Here is a 23,896-nt window from a genome sequence, read left to right as displayed (position 1 = left end):
TGATTCTGTTGGTGTCTGCTACCCTCAGCCTGCTGCCCCAGCGCACAACAGCAAACATGATAGCACTGGCCACCATAGACTCGTAGAACATCCTCAGCATCGTCCGGCACATGTTAAAGGACCTCAGTCTCCTCAGGAAGTAGAGACGGCTCTGACCCTTCTTGTAGACAGCCTCAGTGTTCCTTGACCAGTCCAGTTTGCATGAACACAAATCATGCAAGCAATAAAAGTAAGCATTACAAACCAACTTGAGTCCAAAGACCTGAATTCCAGAGCAGCCAGAGTAGGCCCTTAGCCTCAGTCTCAGTTCATCATATAGTGAGGCAAATCACTGACCACAAAGCTCACAGATATGAAGCGCATAGCAGCCAGAGCTTTCTCACAGTCTCAGTGCCAGAGAGAGAGGAGTAAACGTCGTAGAAGAGCAAGCGGAATTGGCCCGACCCTCACCTTCAGAACCAACACCCTGTTTTTCTAGTCTATCTGGGCCGGCATTTAGATCATCCTATATCACGGCCCGACCTACCAAAGTTACCATTTTTAAGCAACTTGAATCCCAATATCCCTCTCTTCATCAATTTAATTTCCATTAGTGTGCACGCACGCATGTGCACATAAAGGGGCTCGTTTTGCTGTTCAGTGCACACAGAATGCCAGGGAAACTCAGCAGGTCAGGCAGCATGGATTTCCAATGATTAAAGTTTGTTTGCAATAGAAAGTTGCAACACCCAGAGCTAATATTTTTGTTTATTCTCACTATAGCAGCAAATAATGATTGAATACAGATTGTGATCAACTTTAGGTTTTCCAAAACTGATGCAAGCACGTGTGAGGTGTTGCTTACACAGTGAATGGTAGGGCAAAGAACAAAGAAAGGGTCTTGGGAACAAAGATCCACAGTTCTCTGAAAGTTGCACCACGGATACGTAGGGGAGTACATTTGGCACACTGGCCTTCATAAATCAGAGTTTTGAGTACAGGAGTTGGAAAGCTATGTTGAGATTGTAGAGCAGGTTAGTGAGGCAAAATTTGGAATATTGTGTGCAGTTTTGGTCAGCTTGAAAGAGTACAGAGAAAATGAACAAGGATGTTGCTGGGGCTTGCGGACTTGTGTTCTAGAGGAAGGTTGAATAGATTAGGATTTTATTCTTTTGACTACAGAACGAGGGGTGATCTTACAGAGGTATACAAATAATGAGAGAAATCATGCTCTTCCACTTCAAATTTAGAACACTCGGCTTGCTCTGACAATCCAGAAGTGTTTTTATTTTTAAAAAATCAAGCCTCACAAATTTCACCCCCAAATGTAGAATGGTTCTATTTCAAAATTATGCAGGGTGTATAAAATTATATGTGAGGTATACAAAACTTATGAGGGGTATAGATAGGGTGAATGCTTGCAGACTTTCTTTCCCTCAGCTTGGGTGAGACTAGATCAATCAATTTTGGAAAATCCAATATGTTGACCACAATCTGTACTTAAGCCTTATTTGCTGCTATAACCTCAATAAACAAGAAATTCGGTTCTGGGTATTGCAACTTTCTATTGCAAACAAACTCTGATCACTGAACATTATCCACATATTGCTTTCACTCATGCCGCTAAGCTAGATTTAGAACCAGCTTGCCACTTTGGATCCCATGAAGATGTACTATAGTGACCTGACCAAGGGGCATACAAAATTCCATATAGACACCAAACCTCCTCTTCTGATTCTCCTGATTAGCTCTTTAAAAGACTCTCAAGGAGTTTATCAAGGACTGGCTTAGTTATTGGGAGAGACCGGACAGGCTCGGATATTTTTTCCTATAGCATATAGGGCCAAGGGGAGAACTCAAAAGGTTTATAATTTCGTGAAAAGTATAGACAAGGGATTATAGAGTCAGCCTTTCTCCTACACGAGGGAGAGTAAAAGTAGCTCACAAGAAATAGGAACGTAATTGGACAATTTGGCCCATCAAGTCTGCTTTCCCATTCCATCATGGCTAATTTAGAAAACATAGAAAAACCTACAGCACAATACAGGCCCTTCGACCCACAAAGCTGTGCTGAACATGTCTCTACCGTAGAACGATCTAGGCTTTACCCATAGCCCTTTATTTTTCTAAGCTCCATGTACCCATCCAGGAGTCTCTTAAAAGACCCTATAGTTTCCGCCTCCACCACCATCGCCGGCAGCCCATTCCACGCACTCACCACTCTCTGCGTAAAAAACTTACCTGACATCTCCTCCGTACCTACTTCCAAGCACCTTAAAACTATGCCCTGTCATGCTAGCCATGTCAGCCCTGGGGAAAAGCCTCTGACTATCCACACGATCAATGCCTCTCATTATCTAGTACACCTCTATCAGGTCACCTCTCATCCTCCGTTGCTCCAAGGAGAAAAGGCCGAGTTCATTCAAATTATTCTCTTAAGGCATGCTCCGCAATCCAGGCAACGTCCTTGTAAATCTCCTCTGCACCCTTTCAATGATTTCCACATCCTTCCTGTAGTGAGGCGACCAGAATTGAGCACAGTACTCCAAGTGGGGTCTGACCAGGGTCCTATATAGCTGCAACATTATCTCTCCACTCTTAAACTCAATCCCACGATTAGTGAAGGCTAATCAACCGTATGCCTTCTTAACCACAGAGTCAACCTGTGTAGCAGCTTTGAGCGTCCTATGGGCTCGGACCCCAAGATTCCTCTGATCCTCCACACTGCCAAGAGTCTTACCATTAACGTTATATTCTGCCATCATACTTGACCTACCAAAATGAACCACCTCACACTTATCTGGGTTGAACTCCATCTGCCACTTCTCAGCCCAGTTTTGCATCCTATCAATGTCCCGTTGTTATTCTGACAGCCCTCCACACTATCCACAACACACCGAACCTTTGTGTCATCAGAAAATTTACTAACTCATTCCTCCACTTCCTCATCCTGGTCATTTATAAAACTGAAAGATCTATCATCCCATTCAATCCCACTCCCCTACCTTCTCCCTATAACCTTTGACAGCCTGACTAGGCAAGAACCTATCCACGTCCGCTTTAAATATACCCAATGTCGGCCTCCATAGTCATCAGTGCAATAGATTCCACAGATTCACCACCCACTGGCTAAAGAAATTCCTCTGTTCTACAAGGATGTCCTTCAATTCTGAGTCTGTGCCCTTAGGTCCTACACTTACATCCTTTCCATATCCCTCTGTCTAGGCTTTTCAATATTCGATAGGTTTCAATGAGATCTCCCTTCATTCTTCAAAATTTCAGCAAGTACAGCCCCAGAGCCCCAGAGCCACTCTTCACACATTAACCCTATAATTCCTGGAATCATTCTCGTGAACCTCCTCCTCTAGACCCTGAACTATGCCAGCACGTCCTTTCTTAAACAAGGGTCGCAAAACGGCTCCAAGTGGTTCAACTGCAGTCGGCCAGTGCTTTATAAAGCTTCAGAGAGTATAGGTTTAAAGTGATGGGGGGGGCAAGCTTTAAAAGATTACCTGGGGGGCAAGGTTTTCCATACAGAACATGTTGGGTATAAGAAACAAGCTGAAGTGGTAGAGCCAGGTATAATTACTATATTTCAAAGTTTAAAGTAAATCTATTATTCAAGTAAGTATCTGTTGCCATATACTATCTTCAGATTCATTTTCTTACAGACATTTATTGGAAAATAATACAACAGAATTCATTAAAAAACATGCATAACAAAGATCGACAGCTTGTAAGAGAGGACCATTTGTGCAAATAATTTTTAAAAAAATAATACTGAGAACATAAATTGCAGAGTCCTTGATGTTTAAAATACATTTAGACATGTAGGTGGATAGAAAAGATTTCGAGGAATAAAACACAAACAAATGGGACAGCCCAGATAGGCACCTTGGTCAGTATAGATGAGGTTGGCTGAAGGGCCTGTTTCCCATTGTACAGCCCAGCTAAGCAGCTTGGTCAGCAAAGACTAGCTGGGCCAAAGGGCCTGGTTCCACTGTGACAAAAACATTATGGACCCTCTAGCAGGGGTTCCCAACCTGGAGTCCATGGACCCCTTGCTTAATGGTATTGGTCCATGGCATTAAAAAAAAGGGTTGGGAGCCCCTGTCTCCAGACAGGAAAGGCACAATGCAAATTTAACCTTTTATCATCTCACCTCTTCTTTTTCACAGGTCTGTGGAAAGTGGATGAAGTAGGGCTGCTTCTCCCCTGGCTGCTTCTGCCACTCAAAGAATCCATCAGCCAACACGACACAGCGTTGGCCTTTCATAAGCGGCTCCTGGCAAAAGCAAAATTAAGATGATTACAGGTTCTTGTTAAGAGTGCTGAGTTGTTCACATTGGGTCACACTCGCCTGAGATGTTCCCTAATGCCAATATTATGATTTCTAAATCACCTGTGCATTAATGTTACGCAAATCATTTAGAGTCCCCATTTCATTTTATAAAAGCAGGAATCTCTATTATTTTTTCATATCAGGAGTCATTGGGAAAAATTCCTCCACCCAACATGACCGTACTTTGGAACTCCCACAAACCGCAGTTCATAATGGATCAATTATTAATTTTTAAATGGAGGCCACTGACTTCCATTATGTGAGACCACATGTACAGTAGATTTTGAAATCTATATACAAGTCAATTTCCTTTATGTAAGTGATGATATGCCTGTAATAGAGAGAATGTTACAAATGATTACCAGGTCATTCCTGGGTGGTGTGACTGTCCTATGAGATTAAGCAGATTGGTCTATACTCTTAGACTTCAGAAGAATGAGACGTGATCTCATTGAAACATAAAATATTTAATGAGACATGACAGGATGGATCCTCCAAGAGGACCACAACCTTGTTGTAGTTTGGAGGACAGCGTGCCTCAATGACCTGGACAGCTTTGCTGGCTGGAGTCAGGGCTTTATATTTTGGCTCTTGGTAGGGTCACCCATACCAAACAGGTCAAAGGGTAGAGGCCAGACTAAGAGTGGTCCACCGGTCCTCCAGGTTCAGCTCAGGGCTAACAACTCTGACTGGTGAAACAAAACTGTTATGGAAACAGCAATGAAGAATCCTTCTACATCGGGGTGCGATGTTATTCCTGAGTCTCCACCCAGGGCTTGCATGTCAAACTAAGAGGAAGCTACTGACATAATGAAGGAAGCCCTGAACACTGCCAGAGATGAAAGACCTTCATTGCTGCCCTAAACGCCAGTGGCATAATAACGGAAGAAGATAGGGATGATGTTTCAGTAGGCTGGGGTACCTAGAAGCAGGGCTTAGTTATTCAGCACTAAGAAGAAAAAGGTTGTTCTTCATCAGAGGGTGAATTGATGGTGCAGGTCACACAGTACATTCAACATAGAGATGAATAAATATTTAGATAACAAGTGGTTTCATAAAAGGAAATGACAGAGGTACGGGGCAGCATGGTAGCGTAATGGTTAGCATATCGCTACTACAGCACCTACAACCAGGGTTCATTTCCAGTTGCTGTCTGTAAGGTGTTTGTACGTTAGACCCCATGACAGCGTGGGTTTCCTCTGGAAGCTCTGGTTTCTTCTCACATTTCAAAGATGTACGGATTAGTAGCCTAATTGATCACATGGGTGTAATCGGGAGGCACAGGCTGGTTGGGTCACATGAGCCTGTTACCATGCTGTATGTCTAAATAAATAAAAGGTCGAATGTAACCTTACTGAATAGCAGGGGAGGTGCAGGGGACATTGGGGCAGAACGGTGGCATAGTGGTTACTAGCAACTTGGGTTCAATTCCCACCACTGTCTGTAAGGAGTTTGTACGTTTTCCCCATGACTGCGTGTTTCCTCCAAGTGCTCTGGTTTCCTCCCACAGTCCAAATACCACAAAAATGTAGGAGTAAAATAAGGCCGTTTAGCCCATCGAATCCGCTCTGCTATTTTATAATGGCTAATCCATTTTTCCTTTCAGTCCCCATCTCCTGCCTTCTCCCCGTATCCCTTCATGCCCTGAGCAGTCAAGAATCTACCAACCTCTGCCTTAAATATATAAAAAGACTTGGCCTCGACAGATGCCTGTGACAACGAATTCCACAGACTCACCAGTCTCGGGCTAAAGAAATACTTTCTCATCTCCATTCTAAAAGGACAACCCCTCTCTATTCTGAAGCTGTGTCCTCTGATCTTAAACACTCACACCACAGGAAACATCCTCTCCACATCCACTTTAGCAAGGCTTTTCAACATTCAATAGGCTTCAATTAGGTCATTCCTCATTCTTCTAAATTGCAGTGAATACAGGCCTGATGCCAGTTGGAAGATTAATTAGTTATTGTAAACTGTCCTGTGATCCGGCTAGGGTTAGGTTAGATCAGGAGTTGCTGGACAACATGGCTCGAAGAGCCAGCAGGACCTATTCTGCAATGTATCTCGAAATAAATGTTATTTTCTTCTTTCACTAATTCTTATGCTCCTGTGTTCTGTCAGGTATTATGGGAATAAGCAAAGGAAGATACACACCTAGGATCAGTCACAATCTCAATAATTGACTACATACATGCCTGTGAGTCTCAGGTGCTTACTCTGCAAAAGTGACTAATAGTAAGGGATACTTCTTTCACTTTAAAGCCTTGGGGAAAAGCCAGAGATTCTGAAAGATAAGGGTACTGTGCAAAAGTCTTGGGCCCATGTAAAGAAAATTCTGTAATGAAGATGCTTTCAAAAATAATGAAAAGTTTCTAAATATCAAAAAGTTTACCATAAGGGGCAATAAATAGTTAAAAAAAAATTCAAATCAATATTTGGTGTGGCCACCCTTTGCCTTTAGAACGACATTAATTCTCGTAGGTACGACGTTGTGCAATTTTATTTAAAAAAATAGCGGCTGGTAGGTTGTAATAAAGTCAATTCAATTCGAGCATCTAAGAACTTGCCACGGTTCTTCAGTAGACTTTGGCTATCTCGCTCGCTTCTACCTTTCCAGGTAATCACAACACGACCAAAGGCAACATCCTTCAGACAGTTCATGATGCTGTCACTTTCAATTTCAAGTATGATTCTGCTACTATCGAAGCTTGTGATCCATGTTTTCAGGCTGATTGAATGATCTGGCGCTTTGTGGATTCCGAGGGGGTTCAGTGGGGTTTTGAGAGAAGTGTACGGCCTGGAGACAGGGCGCGGGCCCATGATCGACTCCATTTTGCGTCATTCACATCAAGATAGATTGCATCAGATAGATAAAGCACCAACAAGGATGAGAGCAGAAGGTGTTCAGCGCCGCCTACCTACGAGCAACCAATCTCTCTCACTCACTCTTGCCTGTTCCTGGAGGAAGGTGTCTGCATTTGAAAGGTTTGTCTGTCTGTCTGTCTGTCTGTCAATTTTGTTGTTCACTTCAATTGTTTGAATGATTTTTACTTTTTTTCTTTCTCTTGCACATCAAGGCTCTTATTTTTTTCTTTAAATTGGGTTTTTTCCAGCTTCTTGCTTTGTGGCCACACGTGAGCAAGCAAATCTCAAGGTTGCATAATTTATACATTTTTTGACAATAAACGTACTTGAATCTTGCATACATACTTCGGTAATAAATGTACTTTGAATCTTTGAAGTTGAGATCAGGGGTCAGAGGAGGCCACAGCCTCTGAAAAAAATCTAACGTGCCCAAGACTTTTGCACAGTACAGTAGGGATAGAAATGACTATGATGAAAACTTTATTCAGTTAACTCCTCTTTCACTGTTCTTAGGGCAAATAGTTTTAACACCCCGAAGGGAACGTAAGTGAGGAAAGAATAGAGAAGTCTTGACAAGGTCAGGAGGGTTGAGGATAGTCATAACCTGTTGGTGTGAACAGCTAGTTTTCTGTAGGGGGCATATTGCTTTACTGTGCTAGGTGTAATATTGGGGTTCAATTCCCTTCACTGTCTGCAAGGAGCTTCTCATTCTCCCCATGACTGTGGGTTTTCTCTGAGTGCTCCGGTTTCCTCACATATTTCAAAGACGCACAGTGAGGGTTAGAGAGTTGTGGGCATGCTCTGTTGATGAGGGAAGTGTGTCAACACTCACGGGCTGTCCCCAGCACATCCTGATTTAACTGAATGTAAACAACACACTTCAATGTACATGTGGACAAAGTTTTTTTTTAAAAAAAAAGCAAAAGTGTTCTAAATACTTCGGAGTGAGAATCAAAAGTCAACACTTCAGGTAAATGTTGTTTCCCAGTTGTTTCCTATTCTGTGGGTTCGATGTCACCCAACCAACTGCATGAGCAATGATAGTGGAGTCGCTGGATCAATGTGTGTGACTGCCATGAGACTCACCTGCTCACTGAGGTATCATCTCAGTGAACCAGTCTGCGACTACCGTGAGACCCACCTGCTCACTGAGGTATCATCTCAGTGAACCAGTCTGCGACTACCGTGAGACCCACCTGCTCACTGAGGTATCATCTCAGTGAACCAGTCTGCGACTACCGTGAGACTCACCTGCTCACTGAGGTATCATCTCAGTGAACCAGTCTGCGACTACTGTGAGGACCCACCTGCTCACTGAGGTATCATCTCAGTGAACCAGTCTGCGACTACTGTGAGGACCCACCTGCTCACTGAGGTATCATCTCAGTGAACCAGTCTGCGACTACCGTGAGACCCACCTGCTCACTGAGGTATCATCTCAGTGAACCAGTCTGCGACTACCGTGAGACCCACCTGCTCACTGAGGTATCATCTCAGTGAACCAGTCTGCGACTACCGTGAGACCCACCTGCTCACTGAGGTATCATCTCAGTGAACCAGTCTGCGACTACCGTGAGACCCACCTGCTCACTGAGGTATCATCTCAGTGAACCAGTCTGCGACTACCGTGAGACCCACCTGCTCACTGAGGTATCATCTCAGTGAACCAGTCTGCGACTACCGTGAGACCCACCTGCTCACTGAGGTATCATCTCAGTGAACCAGTCTGCGACTGCCGTGAGACTCACCTGCTCACTGAGGTATCATCTCAGTGAACCAGTCTGCGACTACCGTGAGGACCCACCTGCTCACTGAGGTATCATCTCAGTGAACCAGTCTGCGACTACCGTGAGACCCACCTGCTCACTGAGGTATCATCTCAGTGAACCAGTCTGCGACTACCGTGAGACCCACCTGCTCACCAAGGCGTCAAACCTTGTTGGATCAGTGTGCGATTACCATGACAGTCTCCCCGCTCATTGCTGTCATACGTCATTGGATCAGTGTGTGACTACTGTGAGTCCCTTCCACTGTCTGTGATGTCGTATGTCGTTTAAACAATGTATGACTGTTGTGAGACCTACTAACTGAGGCGTCGTACCTTGCTTAAACATTGTATGACTACCGTGAGACCCTCCCACTAACTGAGGCATTGCAACTCATTGGATCAGAGTGCAATTACCGTGAGACACTCCCCACCTCCCCCGTTCACTGGTGTCGTACTTCGTTGGATCAGTGTGTGACTACTGTGAGACCCTCCTGCTCATTAAGGGGTTGTGCCTCATTGGATCAGTGTGTGACTACCGTGAGACCCACCCATTCACTGAGGTATCATACCTTATACGACTTCTTCTGCATCATCCCGTCACTACGACAGTTGCTGGTATGGTACTGCATTTTCGAGGGGTCGTTTTCCCGAAACCAGGAAGGGATAAGGCCCCACCGCATGGCTGCTAGCATAGGCTCCCAACTCTCTGCCTCCTGTCAAAACAAGAGCAAGTGACGAAACAGTAGCAATGGTTTTCATCTCTAACCTGGGTACAGACCCAACACCCAATAACAACCACAATTAACAGTGCTGTTGGCATCTCAGGAACTAGTCTAGGTGGTCCCTCCAGAAAAACTGGAAGATATCAGTCCATTACTATTGAAGTGTTAGATTCAGATTCATTTATCAAGTGTACGTCAAAACATACAGCAAAATGTGTCATTTGCGTCAACGACCAACACAACCCAAGGACGTGCTGGGGGCAGCCCACAAGTGTTGCCATACATTCCAGCGCCAACATAGCAGGCCCACAACGTTCATCAGAACAACACCAAACACAACAAACAACAAAACAACATGCAAAAGAAGCCCCACTCCTCCCTCCCATCTACAGTCCTCCAAACCCAGGACAGGTCTCCAGCAGACTTGCCTGGGCCTCCAACTTCCCCAATGGACTTCAAACTATAGACCCCCAGGATTTCAGCCATCAGTCCTCAACTTCCAGACTTCTGATTGACCTTCAGGCTTCTATCTTTTTGGTATCAATCCTAGGACTAGCTGATGATGGGACTCCGAACTCCAAGCCATGAACTCCGGACTTGCTGACTTGCACACCTAGGAGATCACCGGCTCTCCTGTCCCCTGCTCACATAGACATCGGACCCTGGGACCCAGCTACCTCGGGGGACTAGCTAATGTTAGTAGCACTACGTTTTTAGTGCTATAGTGAGGGGACTTATTGTGTCCAATCTGAAGCAGCGCATACACCTTTGGCCTCTACCAGGCACTCATCTCCCACCCGTGGGTCCAAGCAGCTGCTTGTGTATGACAGTAGCCACAACCCTGTACACTGCTTTGACAAGCGAGCTCAAAGTAAATTTATTATCAAAGTACGTATATGTCACTGATATAACCATGAAATTCATTTTTTTGTGGGAAACTACAGTAAGTAATATTGTCGGGCAGGAACTGAGGCTGTCGGGCAGAAATTGAGGCCGTCGAGCAGGAACTGAAACAGTCAGCCAGGAACTGAAGCAGTCTCTTAAAAGACCCTTTCGTTTCCACCTCCACCACTGCCGCTGACAGCCCATTTCATGCACTTACTACTCTCTGCATTAAAAACTTACCCCTGACCTTAAAACACCTTAAAACTGTGCCCTCTCGTGCTAGCCATTTAGCCCTGGGAAAAAGCCTCTGATTATACACACGATCAATGCCTCTCATCATCTTATACACCTCTATCAGGTCATCTCTCATCATCCGTCGCTCCAAGGAGAAAAGGCAAAGTTCACTCAACCTATTCTCATAAGGCATGCTCCCCAATCCAGGCAACATCCTTGTAAGTCTCCTCTGCACCCTTTCTACGGTTTCTACGTCCTTCCTGTAGTGAGGCAACCAGAATTGAGCACAGTATTCCAAGAGGGTTCTGACCTGGGTCCTAATTAGTTACAACATTACCTCTTGGCTCTTAAATTCAACCCTACGATTGATGAAGGCCAATGCACCATATGCCTTCTTGACCACAAAGTTAACCTGCACAGTAGCCTTGATTGTCCTATGGACTCTGACCCCAAGATCCTTCTGATCCTCCACACTGCCAAGAGTCTTACCATTAATGCTATATTCTGCCATCATATTTGACCTACCAAAATGAACCACCTCACATTTATCTGGATTGAACACCATCTGCTACTTCTCAGCCCAGTCTTGAATCCTATTAATGTCCTGTTGTAACCTCTGACAGCCCTCCACACTATCCACAACACCCCACCCTCCCCCCCCCAACCTTTGTGTCATCAGCAAATTTACTAACCTATCCCTGCACTTTCTTATCTCAGGTCATTTATAAAAATCACAAGGAGTAGGGGTCCCAAAACAGATCCCTGATGCACACCGTGGTCACCAACCTCCATGCAGAATATGACCAGTCTGCAACCACTCTTTGCTTTCTGTGGATCCACAAAGCAATATCCCCTTGGATCCCATGCCTCCTTACTTTCTCAATAAACCTTGCATGGGGTACCTTATCAAATGCCTTGCTGAAATCCATATACATGAGGTCATCCCTCATTATTCTGAATTCTAGTAAATACAGCCCCAAGAGCCATCAAATGCTCTTGATGAGACAAGCTGTTCAAACCTGGAATATTTTTCATGAACCTCCTTTGAACCACCTCCAGCTTCAGCACATCCTTTCTAAGGGACACAAAACAGCTCACAATACTCCAAGTGAGGCTTTACCAATGTTTTATAAAGTCTCAAGATGACACCCTTGCTTTGTATTTTAGTCTTCTTGAAATGAATACTAACATTGCATTTGCCTTCCTCACCACAGACTCAACCTGTAAATAAAAGCAAGGTGACATGGTCAAGAAGTTCAGTTGTTGTTCAGACCAAACATCTGAATGGAGAACAAATGTGATCTAAGTGACTTTGACAGTGGAATGATTGTTGATTTGGGTATCTCAGGAACTCCTGAGCTCCTGGGATTTTCACGGACAACAGTCCTTAGAGCTTGCAGAGAAGAACAAAAAATATCCAGAGAACAGCAGTTCTGTGGGCAGTAACATCTTGTTCATAACAGAGGACAAAGGAGAACGGCCAGACTGGTTCAAGCTGACAGGAAGGTGACAGTAACTCAAATAACCACACTTTACAACAGTAGTGTGCAGAAGAGCATCTCCGAACCAACAACACATCGAACCCTGAAATGGATGGGCTACACCAAGTTCCAATCCTCTAACTAACAAAGTAACCAGAGCGTAGGTGCGCTTTGATAATTTACTTTTATTTTGAAAATGCTGGTTATGTGGCACGATTTGTCAGAGGAAGTGGTAGAGGTGGTTACAATAACACTATAAAGAGATTTTCAAATGTACGTGAGTAGGAAAGGTTTAAAGGGAGATGTTAGAGATGGCAAATGCTGAAATCTGGAGCATAAGGTATACAGGCTGTACAAAAGCGAACAGGCAGTTCAAGTACCACCTTGGTTAGCATTGTCAAGCCGGGCCAAAGCACCTGTTCCCATGCTGTAGAACTCTAAAACATAAAAGATCTTTCCATCAATCATCAGGCAACATAGAAATAGAGAGGATGAAATCAATTACTTTGTCAAAGTGTCGTCTGGATACCAGCACTGGACTGTTGGAATGTGGGCTCCTGTTGAACGAGGGCCTGTACTTATCTTGGTCCCCATCTCTCCATTCAGGCTCTCGTCTCCTTCCTTGCCTGTCTCGATAAGCACAGGCACGTCTAAGCTGATCAGCTGCCAGCGAGCATGCAGTGCGCCCACACATAATGACACAAATCCTTACAGCAGAAGCCTGCAAGACAGACAGCACAAGGTGAAACTGGTTATTACAATGCCGCAGGAGATGACCTGATGATATTTGAACCTTTTGACAGGCTGGGAATTCACAGCCTGGCACATCAATATCCCTACTGCTCCCTTTTGCTGTTATGGACAAACCCAGAATGGAGTAAGAAATGACCGATGGAGCACACAGTCCTGCAGTATGAACAATGAGAAGGGGTCACTTCTTTCTATTTCAATGCGACCCCAGATTCGGATGACACAGTATGGCACATGAAGAGAAAAGCTGCAAAGTCACAAATATCCCAAAGATGTGCAGGATGGCACATTAATTAACCACCAAGTTAGCAAAGCAGTTTTTATTTTAATTTAGAGATGCAGCACAGTAAAAGGTCCTTCTATCCCAATGAACCCACGTTGCCTAATTATTCCCATGTAACCAATTTACCTCCCAGCCCCGCACATCGTTGGAATGTGGGAGGAAACCGAAACCCACATGCTCAAAGGGAGAACGTACAAACTCAAGAAAATCTGCAGATGCTGAAAATCCAAAGCAACAGACACACACAAAATGCTGGAGGAACTCAGCTGGTCAGTCAGCATCTATGGAGGGGAATAAACATTCAATATTTCAGCCTGCTGTCCGCCTGATCTATGCCTCTTATACACCTCTGTCAATTCTCCTCTCATCCTCCTTCACCCCAAAGAGAAAGGCCCGAGCTCGCTCAACTTTTCCTCATAAGACATGGTCTCTAGTCCAGGTACTATCCTCTCGAAAGCTTCCACATCCTTGTTATAATGAGGTGACCAGAAATGAACACAATATTCCAAGATTCTTACTACAAAGAAGTGTACATTTCCGAAGGGCCAGTTCCGGACATTGTGGGGACAGTGAGACAGTATTTGGGTCATTGGAGAGAAACTGTTTCTAATTATAGGGGAGAATCCCATGAGATTGCTGGTGTTTCATGTTTGGTTAAGCAGCAGACACCTAATTTTAAATTCTACAGAGCTTGGCATTTTTTTAAAATATATACAAGAATGCTTACAAAGGTTCTTGTTATGTACAGATAAAAATAACCTCAGTGCAGATCCCATCAGACCGCACTCAGAGCATTGTGAGCTGCTTTGTGCCCCTTATTTAAGAAAGGATATGCTGGCATTGCACTGGGTCAGAAGAGGTTCATGAAAATGACCCCAGGAATGAAAGGGTTAACATACGAGAAGTATTTGATGTCTCTGGGCCTGTACTTGCTGGAGTTTAAAAGAATGAGGGGGAATTCTCACTGAAACCTATTATATATTATAAAGCCTAGATAGAGCGGATGTGGACAGGAAGTTTCTTATAGTGTAGGAATTCACGACCAAAGGACAACGCCTCAGAATACAAGGCCATTGTATTTAGAGTAGAGATAAGGAGGGATTTCTTTAGCTAGAGGGCTTGAATCCATGGAATTCATTGCCAAGTCATTGGGTATATTTAAAGCGAAGGTTGATAGGTTCTTGATTAATAAGGGCATCAAATTATGGGGAGAAGGCAGAAGAATTCAGGACAATAAATCAGCCATGATGGTTAAATAGCCTAATTCTACCGCTATGTCTTATGGAATAAAATGTGCATAAGTACATAAATACCAGCATGTGTTCACAATGTAAAGACCATTAGACAATAGGTGCAGGAGTAGACCATTTGGCCCTTTCAGCCTGCACCGCCATTCAATGTGATCACGGCTGATCATCCACAATCAGTACCCCGTTTCTGCCTTCTCCCCATATCCCTTGACTCCGCTATCTTTAAGAGCTCTATCTAACTCTTTCTCAAAAGCATCCAGAGAATTGGCCTCCACTGCCTTCTGAGGCAGCACATTCCATAGATCCACAACTCTCTGGGTGAAAGAGTTTTTCCTAAACTCCGTTCTAAATGGCCTAGCCTTTATTCTTAAACTGTGGCCTCTGGTTCTGGACTCTCCTAACATCGGGAACATCGGGTTGGTTGAAGTATTTACAATGCAGTGCAGTGACAATAGATAAAGGGGCTAAATTATATGGATTAGAGTGGAATTAGTATAAAAAATCTTTGCTAAAAGTCAGCACTGACTCAATGGTTGAAGGGCCGATTTCCATTCATTATTCCTCTATAACTTCATAACTCCACAGTTCAGAAAAATGAGTGGTCTTGAAACAATGAAATAGAAGTTGCTCAACCAATGTAAGTAATATTCAATTTGCCAGCAGATATCAAGAATGGAACACTTTGGATTGGGAAGGTTATTACACTTGTATCAAATAAAAATCCCTCACAACCATCCCTCACATTCAAGCAAGCAATAAACTCTATTTATATGAGACAGCCCTTCACAAGAATATTTGCAAGGATGTTGTCAGGACCTGAGGACCTGAGTTATAGGGAAAGGATGAATAGGTTAGGACTTTATTCCCTGGAGTGCAGGAGAATGAGGGGAGATTTGATACAGATATACAAGATTATGAGGGGTATAAACGGGGTAAATGCAAGGATCAATTTCTGTCCTGTGGTATTTATGACTTTACTGTGCCTTTTCTGCACATGCCCTTTGCAAGGAAAGGGGAAGTGGTAAAGTCACAGTGCAAGTCCTGGGTAAAAATGAGGTTAGATACAAAAGAAAGAATTTAAGCGGTCAGAGGATCAAAACTGGATCTTTCTAGGTAAAATTTATGACTGACTGAGTGCAACTACACCAAGTATAGACCTGAAGTTTCTCTTCCATGGACACATTTTTTTTTAAACTAACATTAATGTCATGTGCTCCTCCAGCTTCAAAATACATCCTTCTCTTAAAATTACAGCCACCAGAGATGTTGAAGTGGTGGGATGGACAATAGCTTTTGATTGTCTCCAGATCGTGGCCTCTGAGGGGCTTTGCTATCACTTGCATAGGGTGGGGGGGGGGGGGGGGGGTGGTTGGAGCTTTTGCTGGAGCAGGTTGAGGGAGGGGGAGGATGGAGAATGGACACTTTTGCTGCTGCTTTGGGGGGGGGCTTCGATGTTCTAATGTTTTCTGGTCATTCATTCTTTGGGGTTTTTCTGCTGTTTTGTGGACATCTGCGAAAAGTAAAAATTTTAGGCTGTATGCTGCATACGTTCTCTGATATTAAATTTAACTATTGTTCCTTGACTCTCCACATTTTGGGCATCACAGATGTCCCTCATCTCACCAAAAGCTGTCAGCTCAAGAAACACTGTACAGTACTCCACACCACAGTACATGTCCTTTGGCACATCATATTGTGTCAACCCCCAAGATCAATCTAAGGCTTTCCTCCTTGCATAGTCCTCCATTTTGTTTTCCTCTCACAGTCCAAAGTCATACCGGTTGGTAGATTAATTGGTCATTGTAAACTGTCCTGTAATTAAATCATTAAATCAGGAGATTGCTGGGCAGCACAGCTTGAAAGGCCAGAGTGGCCTGTTCTGCACTGTATCGTAATAAGATAAACATAAAAAAATATATAAACAATAAATTTATGACTGTAATTAGAAATGCCCACCAGTAGAGCCTATGATGTAATTGCATAAGCATCAAGTCCTATGAAATAAAGAAAAATCAGCCATACCCATTTGATATTCCTTAGTAACTAGGATCAGTTAAAATAATGGAAGTACAGTGCATTCCACTTAACTGGGACACATCAGGACCAGTACATTTTGACCCAAATAAGCGGCTGTCCCAATTAGTCGAAGTTTCATGGGAATAGTTGGAAAGGTATATAAAAGGCAAACTGAGTAGCAAATTATGCACTTAACAAAATCACAGAAAAATTAAAATACTACTGCAGTATTACAAGACTCTATTAGCTCCTAATACTTATCAACAGAGGAATTCATCCTGTTCTTTTGACTGTAAATGAACAAGATCAGCACAGACACCTAGTGTAGATAATGGGACTGCCTTCCTACAATGCTATCAAAGATTGCATCCTCCAAATCCTCATTTTCATTTTAGCATCCAAAAATGTTACCTTCAAAGTAGAAACAATGAAGAATTTGATACTTTCAAATTCTTTATAGATCCTAACTTGTGAAATAGGAAATTGGTTCAGTTTCACTCCCAGCTGTTTCTGGCATTGCCAAGCCTGAATGACTGAAACTGCAAAGAACAAAACAGATCTGAATTGTCTTACTGTTTATTTCTCATTAACTACCACTGACAAAAACAGCTGATTTTTCAACACAAACATATGCAACTGATACGATTTTAAGAACTGTTTGCTCGAAGCACAGTGTTCTGCCTAATGCCCACGAGAGTGCATCAAACTAACATGTTAGAAATGTCCTGTCCCAATTAAGCGGCACAGTGTTCCAAATAAACAAAGGGAATCCCGGTGATTTTCTCCATTAGTTCTTTAAATGTTGCCTCAAATAAGTGGCTGCCCTGATTAAACAATGGTCCAATTAACAGCAAACCACTGTATTTCTCTTGGGCTGCCAAATAGTTTTTTTTAAAAGATTAGCTGTGTTGGCACCAGAGTGTGTGGCAACATTTGCGGGTTGTCCCCAGTACATCCTTAGCTGCGTTGGTTGTTAACACAAATGACACATTTCACTGTATGTTCCAATGTACTGTACATGCAATAAATAAATTCATCTGAATCTGTATTTGCCACAGGTACACCAAAATATACAGTGAAATGCATCATTTATGCCGATCACCAATACAGTCGGAGGATGTTCTGGGTGCAGTCTGCAAGATTCACTATGCTTCTTATATAGCATGCCCTGATGAGCCCTTCATTTGTTGGAGGTGACCATGGATGTTGCATCGCGGGCACGCTATGTTGCTGTTGGAATGTGTGGCGATACTTGCGAGCTTCCCCCAAGCGCATCCTTGGGTGTGTAGGCTGTTAATGCAAACGACGTGTTTCACCATGTGTTTGGATGCACATGCGATAAATAAATCTGAATCTGTTGTCTGAGGACCAAAGGAGAGCAAATGTTATCGCTTTGCTGAAAAGAAAGCCAGGAGAAATGAAGTAACTGCAGGAAAATGAGTTCAACTTCGGTGATGGGGAAACAATCAGACATTGTATTAGCATTCATTGGGTCAAATGTTGATTGATAAAGGTAATCTAGCAAGGCTGGATTATTGAAAGGTCTGATTCCCAACCTTTTTTTTATGCCATGGACCCCAGGTTAGGAACCCCTGGCCTAGACGAGTGGACCTGGAAAGAGCATTTCCTATAGTAAGGGAGTCTAGGACCAGAGGGCACAGATGCAAAACAGAATGACGTCCATCAGGATCAGAGATAAGAAGGAATTTCTTTAGCAAGAGGAGGGTAAATATGTGGAATTCGTTGCCACAGACAGCTGTGGAGGCCGTCATTGGGTATACTTAAAGCAGACATTGATAAGTTCCTGATCAGTAGCGTGTCAAAGGATATGGGAAGAAGGCAGGAGAATGGGGTTGAGAGGGATAATAAATCAGCCATGATGGAATGGCGGGGCAAACTCCATGGGATGAATGACTGAATTCTGCTCCTGTTGTATGGTCAGCATCAATTTGGTGAAGGCTTTGGAAATAGGAAGACCAGCAGTGGCACAGATAGGAAATTGGCCAAATGACAAGAAAAATATAAAAAGAGGTGAACAAGTGTTCTCAGCCCTGGAGAGAAACATTTAATGGTGTCCCTGCAAGACGACCACAAAGATCACTGCTTTTCCTAATGACTCGAGCATATAGGTGACTTGGGTGGCAGTATAGATATACAACTTCATCCAGAGGTGCCCTTCCTTCCGCTAGCCAGCAGGTCACCTTTGGGCAAGGTGTAGTGCCTGTTTAGCCCCCCCCCCCCCCCCCCACCCCCCGACCAGGATCGCGTGAAGCCAGGTGCTGGATGGTCGTATCACAAGACCTGGTTATGCGACATTGATGCCAGGCAGGTGATCTCTGAAGAGTATTGATAATGGCCAGGGTCACCTGTCTTGTAAAGACACTGCCCAGAAGGAGGCAATGGCAAACCACTTCTCTGGAAAAATTGCCAAGAACAATTATGGTCATGAATAGACCATGATTACTTACATCATACGACATGACACTTATTTATGAAGATATGCAGGGACAATTTCCTAAACTTGGGAGAGTGGTAAAGTATTGGATGCCGAGACATAGCCAGACTCCTGTAAATGGGCAGACAGCAGCCGAAATATATCACAGAACTGCGGATTTATTTTTCAATGGAAGAATGAAGCGAGGCAATGAGGTCATAGTGACAGTTCTAAAAGGAGTACAGGAACAGAGATCTGCATGCTTATACATAAAGATTGTTGAACATCGTAGGGTTGCTAGCGATCACTCAACGGAGCACAGCATGCAGGGAGCTGGCCAGATTCAAACATGGGACCAGATTCAAAGTCCGCCGTGGATGCCACTATACCACCATACCACCCGCCGGCTAACATGACAAATAAAGCTAACTTTTATCGTACAGTGTAGTCATTTCTTGGCCTCACTTTTTAAGAAAGATACAAAGGCTTTGGAAGGTTCAAGAGCCTCTACGCTGCCTCTAGGGAAGAGAGATTTCTGGTTCACGGACAGAGTGAATAATCTGGGGACAGCCGTATTTAGAATCATGAAGGATTGGGACAGGAATAGTTGATAGATAGAAACCATTCCCATCGGCAGTAGGGTCACAAACCAGAGAATGTGGAATGAAGTGATTGTCAAAAGAACCACACATGGCACAGGGAGAAACTTTATTCACTGTGGTTAGAATCTGGAATGTAATAAGAGCAAATTCATCTTAAAAGGAAGACACAACAGCAATCCAGAAATCTGAAGTAAATGCAAAAGCGCAGTGACTAAGATGTTAACAGGAAACAATTTGCAAGGCCACGGAAGCATGTGGATGAGCAGCAAAGGGACCATCTGAACCTAACTGCCTGGCATCACAGCGCACAGTGGGCTGAGTGCCATCTTTCCATGCTGTGATTTTTCTGTGACTTTGTATAGCTATTGTTGCGGTTAACATATTACCAGAGAGATTAACTGGTCACAGATCACAAAACTGACTGTGGTCCATGGTATACACAGACAAGTCACAAATTTGTATACAAACAGTAAGGTTACAGAAACAGGCAAGAAGTTGAGTTAAAAATACAAAGGAAAACGGATTTTGAATGTCTTCAAAATGTCATTCCCCATTTCCAGTCACTCACTACCACCCCCTCCCCCCAATCGGCGTCTAGCACAACTTAGAATCAGAGTACTACAGCACAAAAACAGACCCTTTGGCCCATCTAGTCCATGCTTCTGCCTAGTTTCATCAACCTGCATCAAGTCACTTTTCCCAAAGACCTCACCTTTACATTCATCTGTAAAACCCACAGAGAAAGAAGAATTAGATTACTTAAGATTAGATTTATTTGACACATCTCTATTGAAACAGACAGTGAAATGCATTGTTTGGGGTTAAATCAAATCAGCTAGAATTGCGCTGGGCAGCCCACAAGTGTTCTGGCAGCAACAGAACACGTCCACAACTCATTAACTCCTTGCCGATACGCTTTTGGAATGTGGGAGGAAACCCGGTGTCATGGGGAGAACCTATAAACCCTTTACAGACAGTGGCCGGAATCGAACCCTGATTTTACAACTGGTGTTGTGAAATGTTACACTACCTTGCCACCCTGCAACTGAGACAGTTTTGGGGTTACAGAGTAGAGTGCTAATTAACTCAATGCTATTACAGCTTGTGTCAGAGTTCTGAGTTCAATTCCCATCGACGCCTGTAAGGACTCCGTACGCCCTCCCCGTTGTAGCGTTAATGTGACTCGGACACCGCAGTATTAAACACACATGTTTATTCAGCAGACTTCCATTTTACAAAACCCGCGTTCTGACGTCATACGCACTCTGACCTACGAATACTCATAATACATTACATCCCCCTTCTCAAGTTTTTTTTTACAATACTGTGAATTACCAGAACAATGCCTCTAGGTATGACTTTCTAACATTACAACAGCCATGACATAAACTAATAAAAATCTTAACTTCTTATACTGTATTCTACATTGTATCTTACAATACTAACAGCAGTATATTTTCTTTTACTAAAATAGACTAATAAACCTTTTATTTCACACCTTGGAACTTATAACATGTGATTTTGTTTCAAACTGTGCGAGACTGTAGGTAGATCTAGTCTCTGTATCTAGCTGGAAGTTTGACTTGTCTCCCAGACCTTGTGCGATAGAACTGTGACTGTGCTTGTCCTTCAGAGTCAGTCTCTCAAGTAACCTCTGTGTCTGCATTTCCACCTCGGTCTGTCTGCGCCGAACTTTCACCGTCATTGTGTCGTGGGGTTTCGTCACACTCCTCACTCTTGGTGTCATTTGTTTCCATGTCTGTATCCGTGGAAATGTCCTGTGTATCTGTACGTGGAAACACCCTCTCACCTGTCTTCAGCAGATGCTTCCTGTTCCTCCTGTAGACTCTTCCATCCGGCGTGCGAACTATGAAGGATCTTGGTTGCTGATGCCCGTTCACAACCACAGCTGGCTGCCAAGTGTCTCCTCTCTGTATTCTGACATTTTCACCTATATGCAGATCTGGTAACTGTCTTGTATGTCTGTCATAGTAGCTCTTTTGCTTTATTTGCTTGTACTTTAGCTTGTCATGTACTTGAGCATTACCTTCAGGAGTCAGTAGAGTTGTGGATGTTGGCAGCTTGGACTTCAGACGACGTCCCATCAACAGCTGTGCAGGAGAGAACCCCACCTTCAATCGGTGTGTTGTGATATTCAAGCAGAGCAATGTAAGGGTCACCATTGCTGCTTTGTGCCTTCTTGAGCATGTTCTTCAGTTTGTACAGTTCTCTCTGCTTGTCCATTAGACTGAGCGTGCCCAGGACTGCAAGTAACATGTTGAAATTCCCAGCTTTCTGAAAACTCTCTAAACTCACCACTGGCATATTGTGGACCATTGTCATTGACGACAATATCTGGAATACCACGTCTTGCAAATGTCGACTTCATTGAGGTAATGACACCTTGACTGGACATGTCACTTAACTTGGTGATTTCTGGATATTTTGAATAGTAGTCCACTCTGCACCATTGTAGCGAAAGAGATCTGTGCCAAGCTTCTCCCATGGTCTTCCTGGTAGTGGATGGGGAAGCAGAGGCTCTCTTGGATTGCTGTTTTTATTTTCATTACAAACAGCACACTGAGACACAATGTCCTCTATCTGAGTTGACATACCTGGCCAATAGAGAATGTCCCTTGCTCTTTCTTTACATTTCACTTTCCCCAGGTGTGACTCATGAATTCTGTTGAGCATTTCCTGTCTCATTTGATTTGGTACGATGAGTTTTGCCACTTTGAACATTAGTCCTGATGCATAGCTAATTTCCTCTTTAAGTGTCCAGTATTTCTGTATTTCTTTTGGAACATCTTTTCTTTCTGTTGGCCATCCATTCATTGTAATGTCTCTTAGCATTTGCATTTCAGGATCTTCTGCAGTCGCTTTCCTGAACATGTTCAACTTCTCCTCAGAAATAGGTAGCTGAGGTGTAACCCAGTTGAACTCCAGCTCCCTTCCTAGCAACTCTTCCTTTTGCTTTCAGGTAAGCACGGCTCAAAGCATCAGCGATGTGCAGTTCCTTTCCTGGCTTATAGGTAACTGTGAGAGTGTACCTCTGTAGCCTGAGAAGCATCCTTTGCAGCCTCATAGGAGCTTGGTGAAGTGGCTTTTTGAAGATGCTCTCAAGTGGTTTGTGATCACTCTCAACCTGGATTTCTTTGCCATATACATACTGGTGGAACTTCTCGCACCCATAAACTATGGCAAGTAATTCCTTCTCGATTTGAGCATATCAGCGTTGACAGTCTGTAAGTGCCCGTGATCCATACGCCACAGGCCTCCCATCCTGCAGTATAACAGCTCCTATTCCTTCCGAACTGGCATCCACAGACATTGTCACTGGTTTATTGACATCATAGAACTTGAGTGCTGGTGCATTGGTAACCAACTGCTTCAATGTGTCAAAACTTTTCTTTTGTTCATCTTCCCAATGCCATTCAGTGTTGCTCTCTCGTAGCTCTCGAAGTGGAGCACTGACCTCCTGTTCCACTTCAATTGTTCCAATGAACATGTCACTGTTGCACTCACTCTGTTCCACAGCATGCATTTTCCTTGCTTGCTCCTGCGATTTGCACATCTTTGCGAAGTGATTTTTCTTTCTGCATAATTTGCATGTCTTACCAAAGGCTGGACATTTTCTGTATCCATGTTTATAACCACATCTGTTGCAGTTAACTTCCTTTTGATTATCCTGTGGAGCTGGCTTTGTCCTACTCTTGTCAGTTTTCACAGCTTTTATTTTGTATACTTCAGTCTCTTCATTAAGCATTTTAACCTGACTCGACGTGATCTCCCTAGCACGGCACATATCAATCGCTTTTTCCAATGTAAGCTCCGCCTCTCTCAACAGTCTGCCTCTCACATGATCATCGCGTATGCTGCATATAATCCTGTCGCGTATTAAAGAATCATGCAGTTGTCCGAACTCACAGTTTTTTGCCTTGTTCTGCAAATCTGTTACGTAGGCGTCTATAGTCTCTGTCGGTCCTTGAGCCCTCGTAAAAAATGTGTCAAATGTACAGTAGGTTTTTTCTCGGTTCGCAGTAATCTTGAAACTTTTTCTTCAACACTTCAATTTTATCTTGCTCACCCTCTTGGAAGACAAACGTGTTGCAAACCTTTATTGCCTCTGCTCCAGCCACATGCAGAAACGTAGCACACTGCACTTTCTCCGTCTTGTCATCTACACCACTAGCGGTGCGAAACAGCTCAAACTGCTGGATCCATACCTTCCAGTTCTCAGCAATATTACCTCGTAGGCTTAAACTCGACGGTGGCTGTAACTGTG

General features: G+C 43.6%; 1 protein-coding gene across 9 annotated transcripts in view; it reads right to left on the bottom strand.

Annotated features, from left to right (window-relative positions):
• hmces (5-hydroxymethylcytosine binding, ES cell specific) overlaps nt 1-23,896 on the bottom strand; it is a 58,467-nt gene that overhangs the window by 18,456 nt on the left and 16,115 nt on the right. For all 9 annotated transcript variants that reach the window (XM_073072037.1, XM_073072028.1, XM_073072032.1 and 6 more), the window contains 3 exons: nt 12,782-12,997; nt 9,524-9,667; nt 4,143-4,264 (listed from right to left, as the gene is read on the bottom strand). In XM_073072037.1, the coding sequence (XP_072928138.1) occupies nt 4,143-4,264; nt 9,524-9,667; nt 12,782-12,970 (455 nt within the window). In that variant the 5' untranslated portion in view covers nt 12,971-12,997. The remainder of the gene's footprint in view (nt 1-4,142; nt 4,265-9,523; nt 9,668-12,781; nt 12,998-23,896) is intronic.

The sequence above is a fragment of the Hemitrygon akajei genome, chromosome 19 (assembly GCF_048418815.1).
Source record: "Hemitrygon akajei chromosome 19, sHemAka1.3, whole genome shotgun sequence".
Lineage (NCBI taxonomy): Eukaryota > Metazoa > Chordata > Chondrichthyes > Myliobatiformes > Dasyatidae > Hemitrygon > Hemitrygon akajei.
This window is presented reverse-complemented; position numbering and strand designations above follow the sequence as displayed.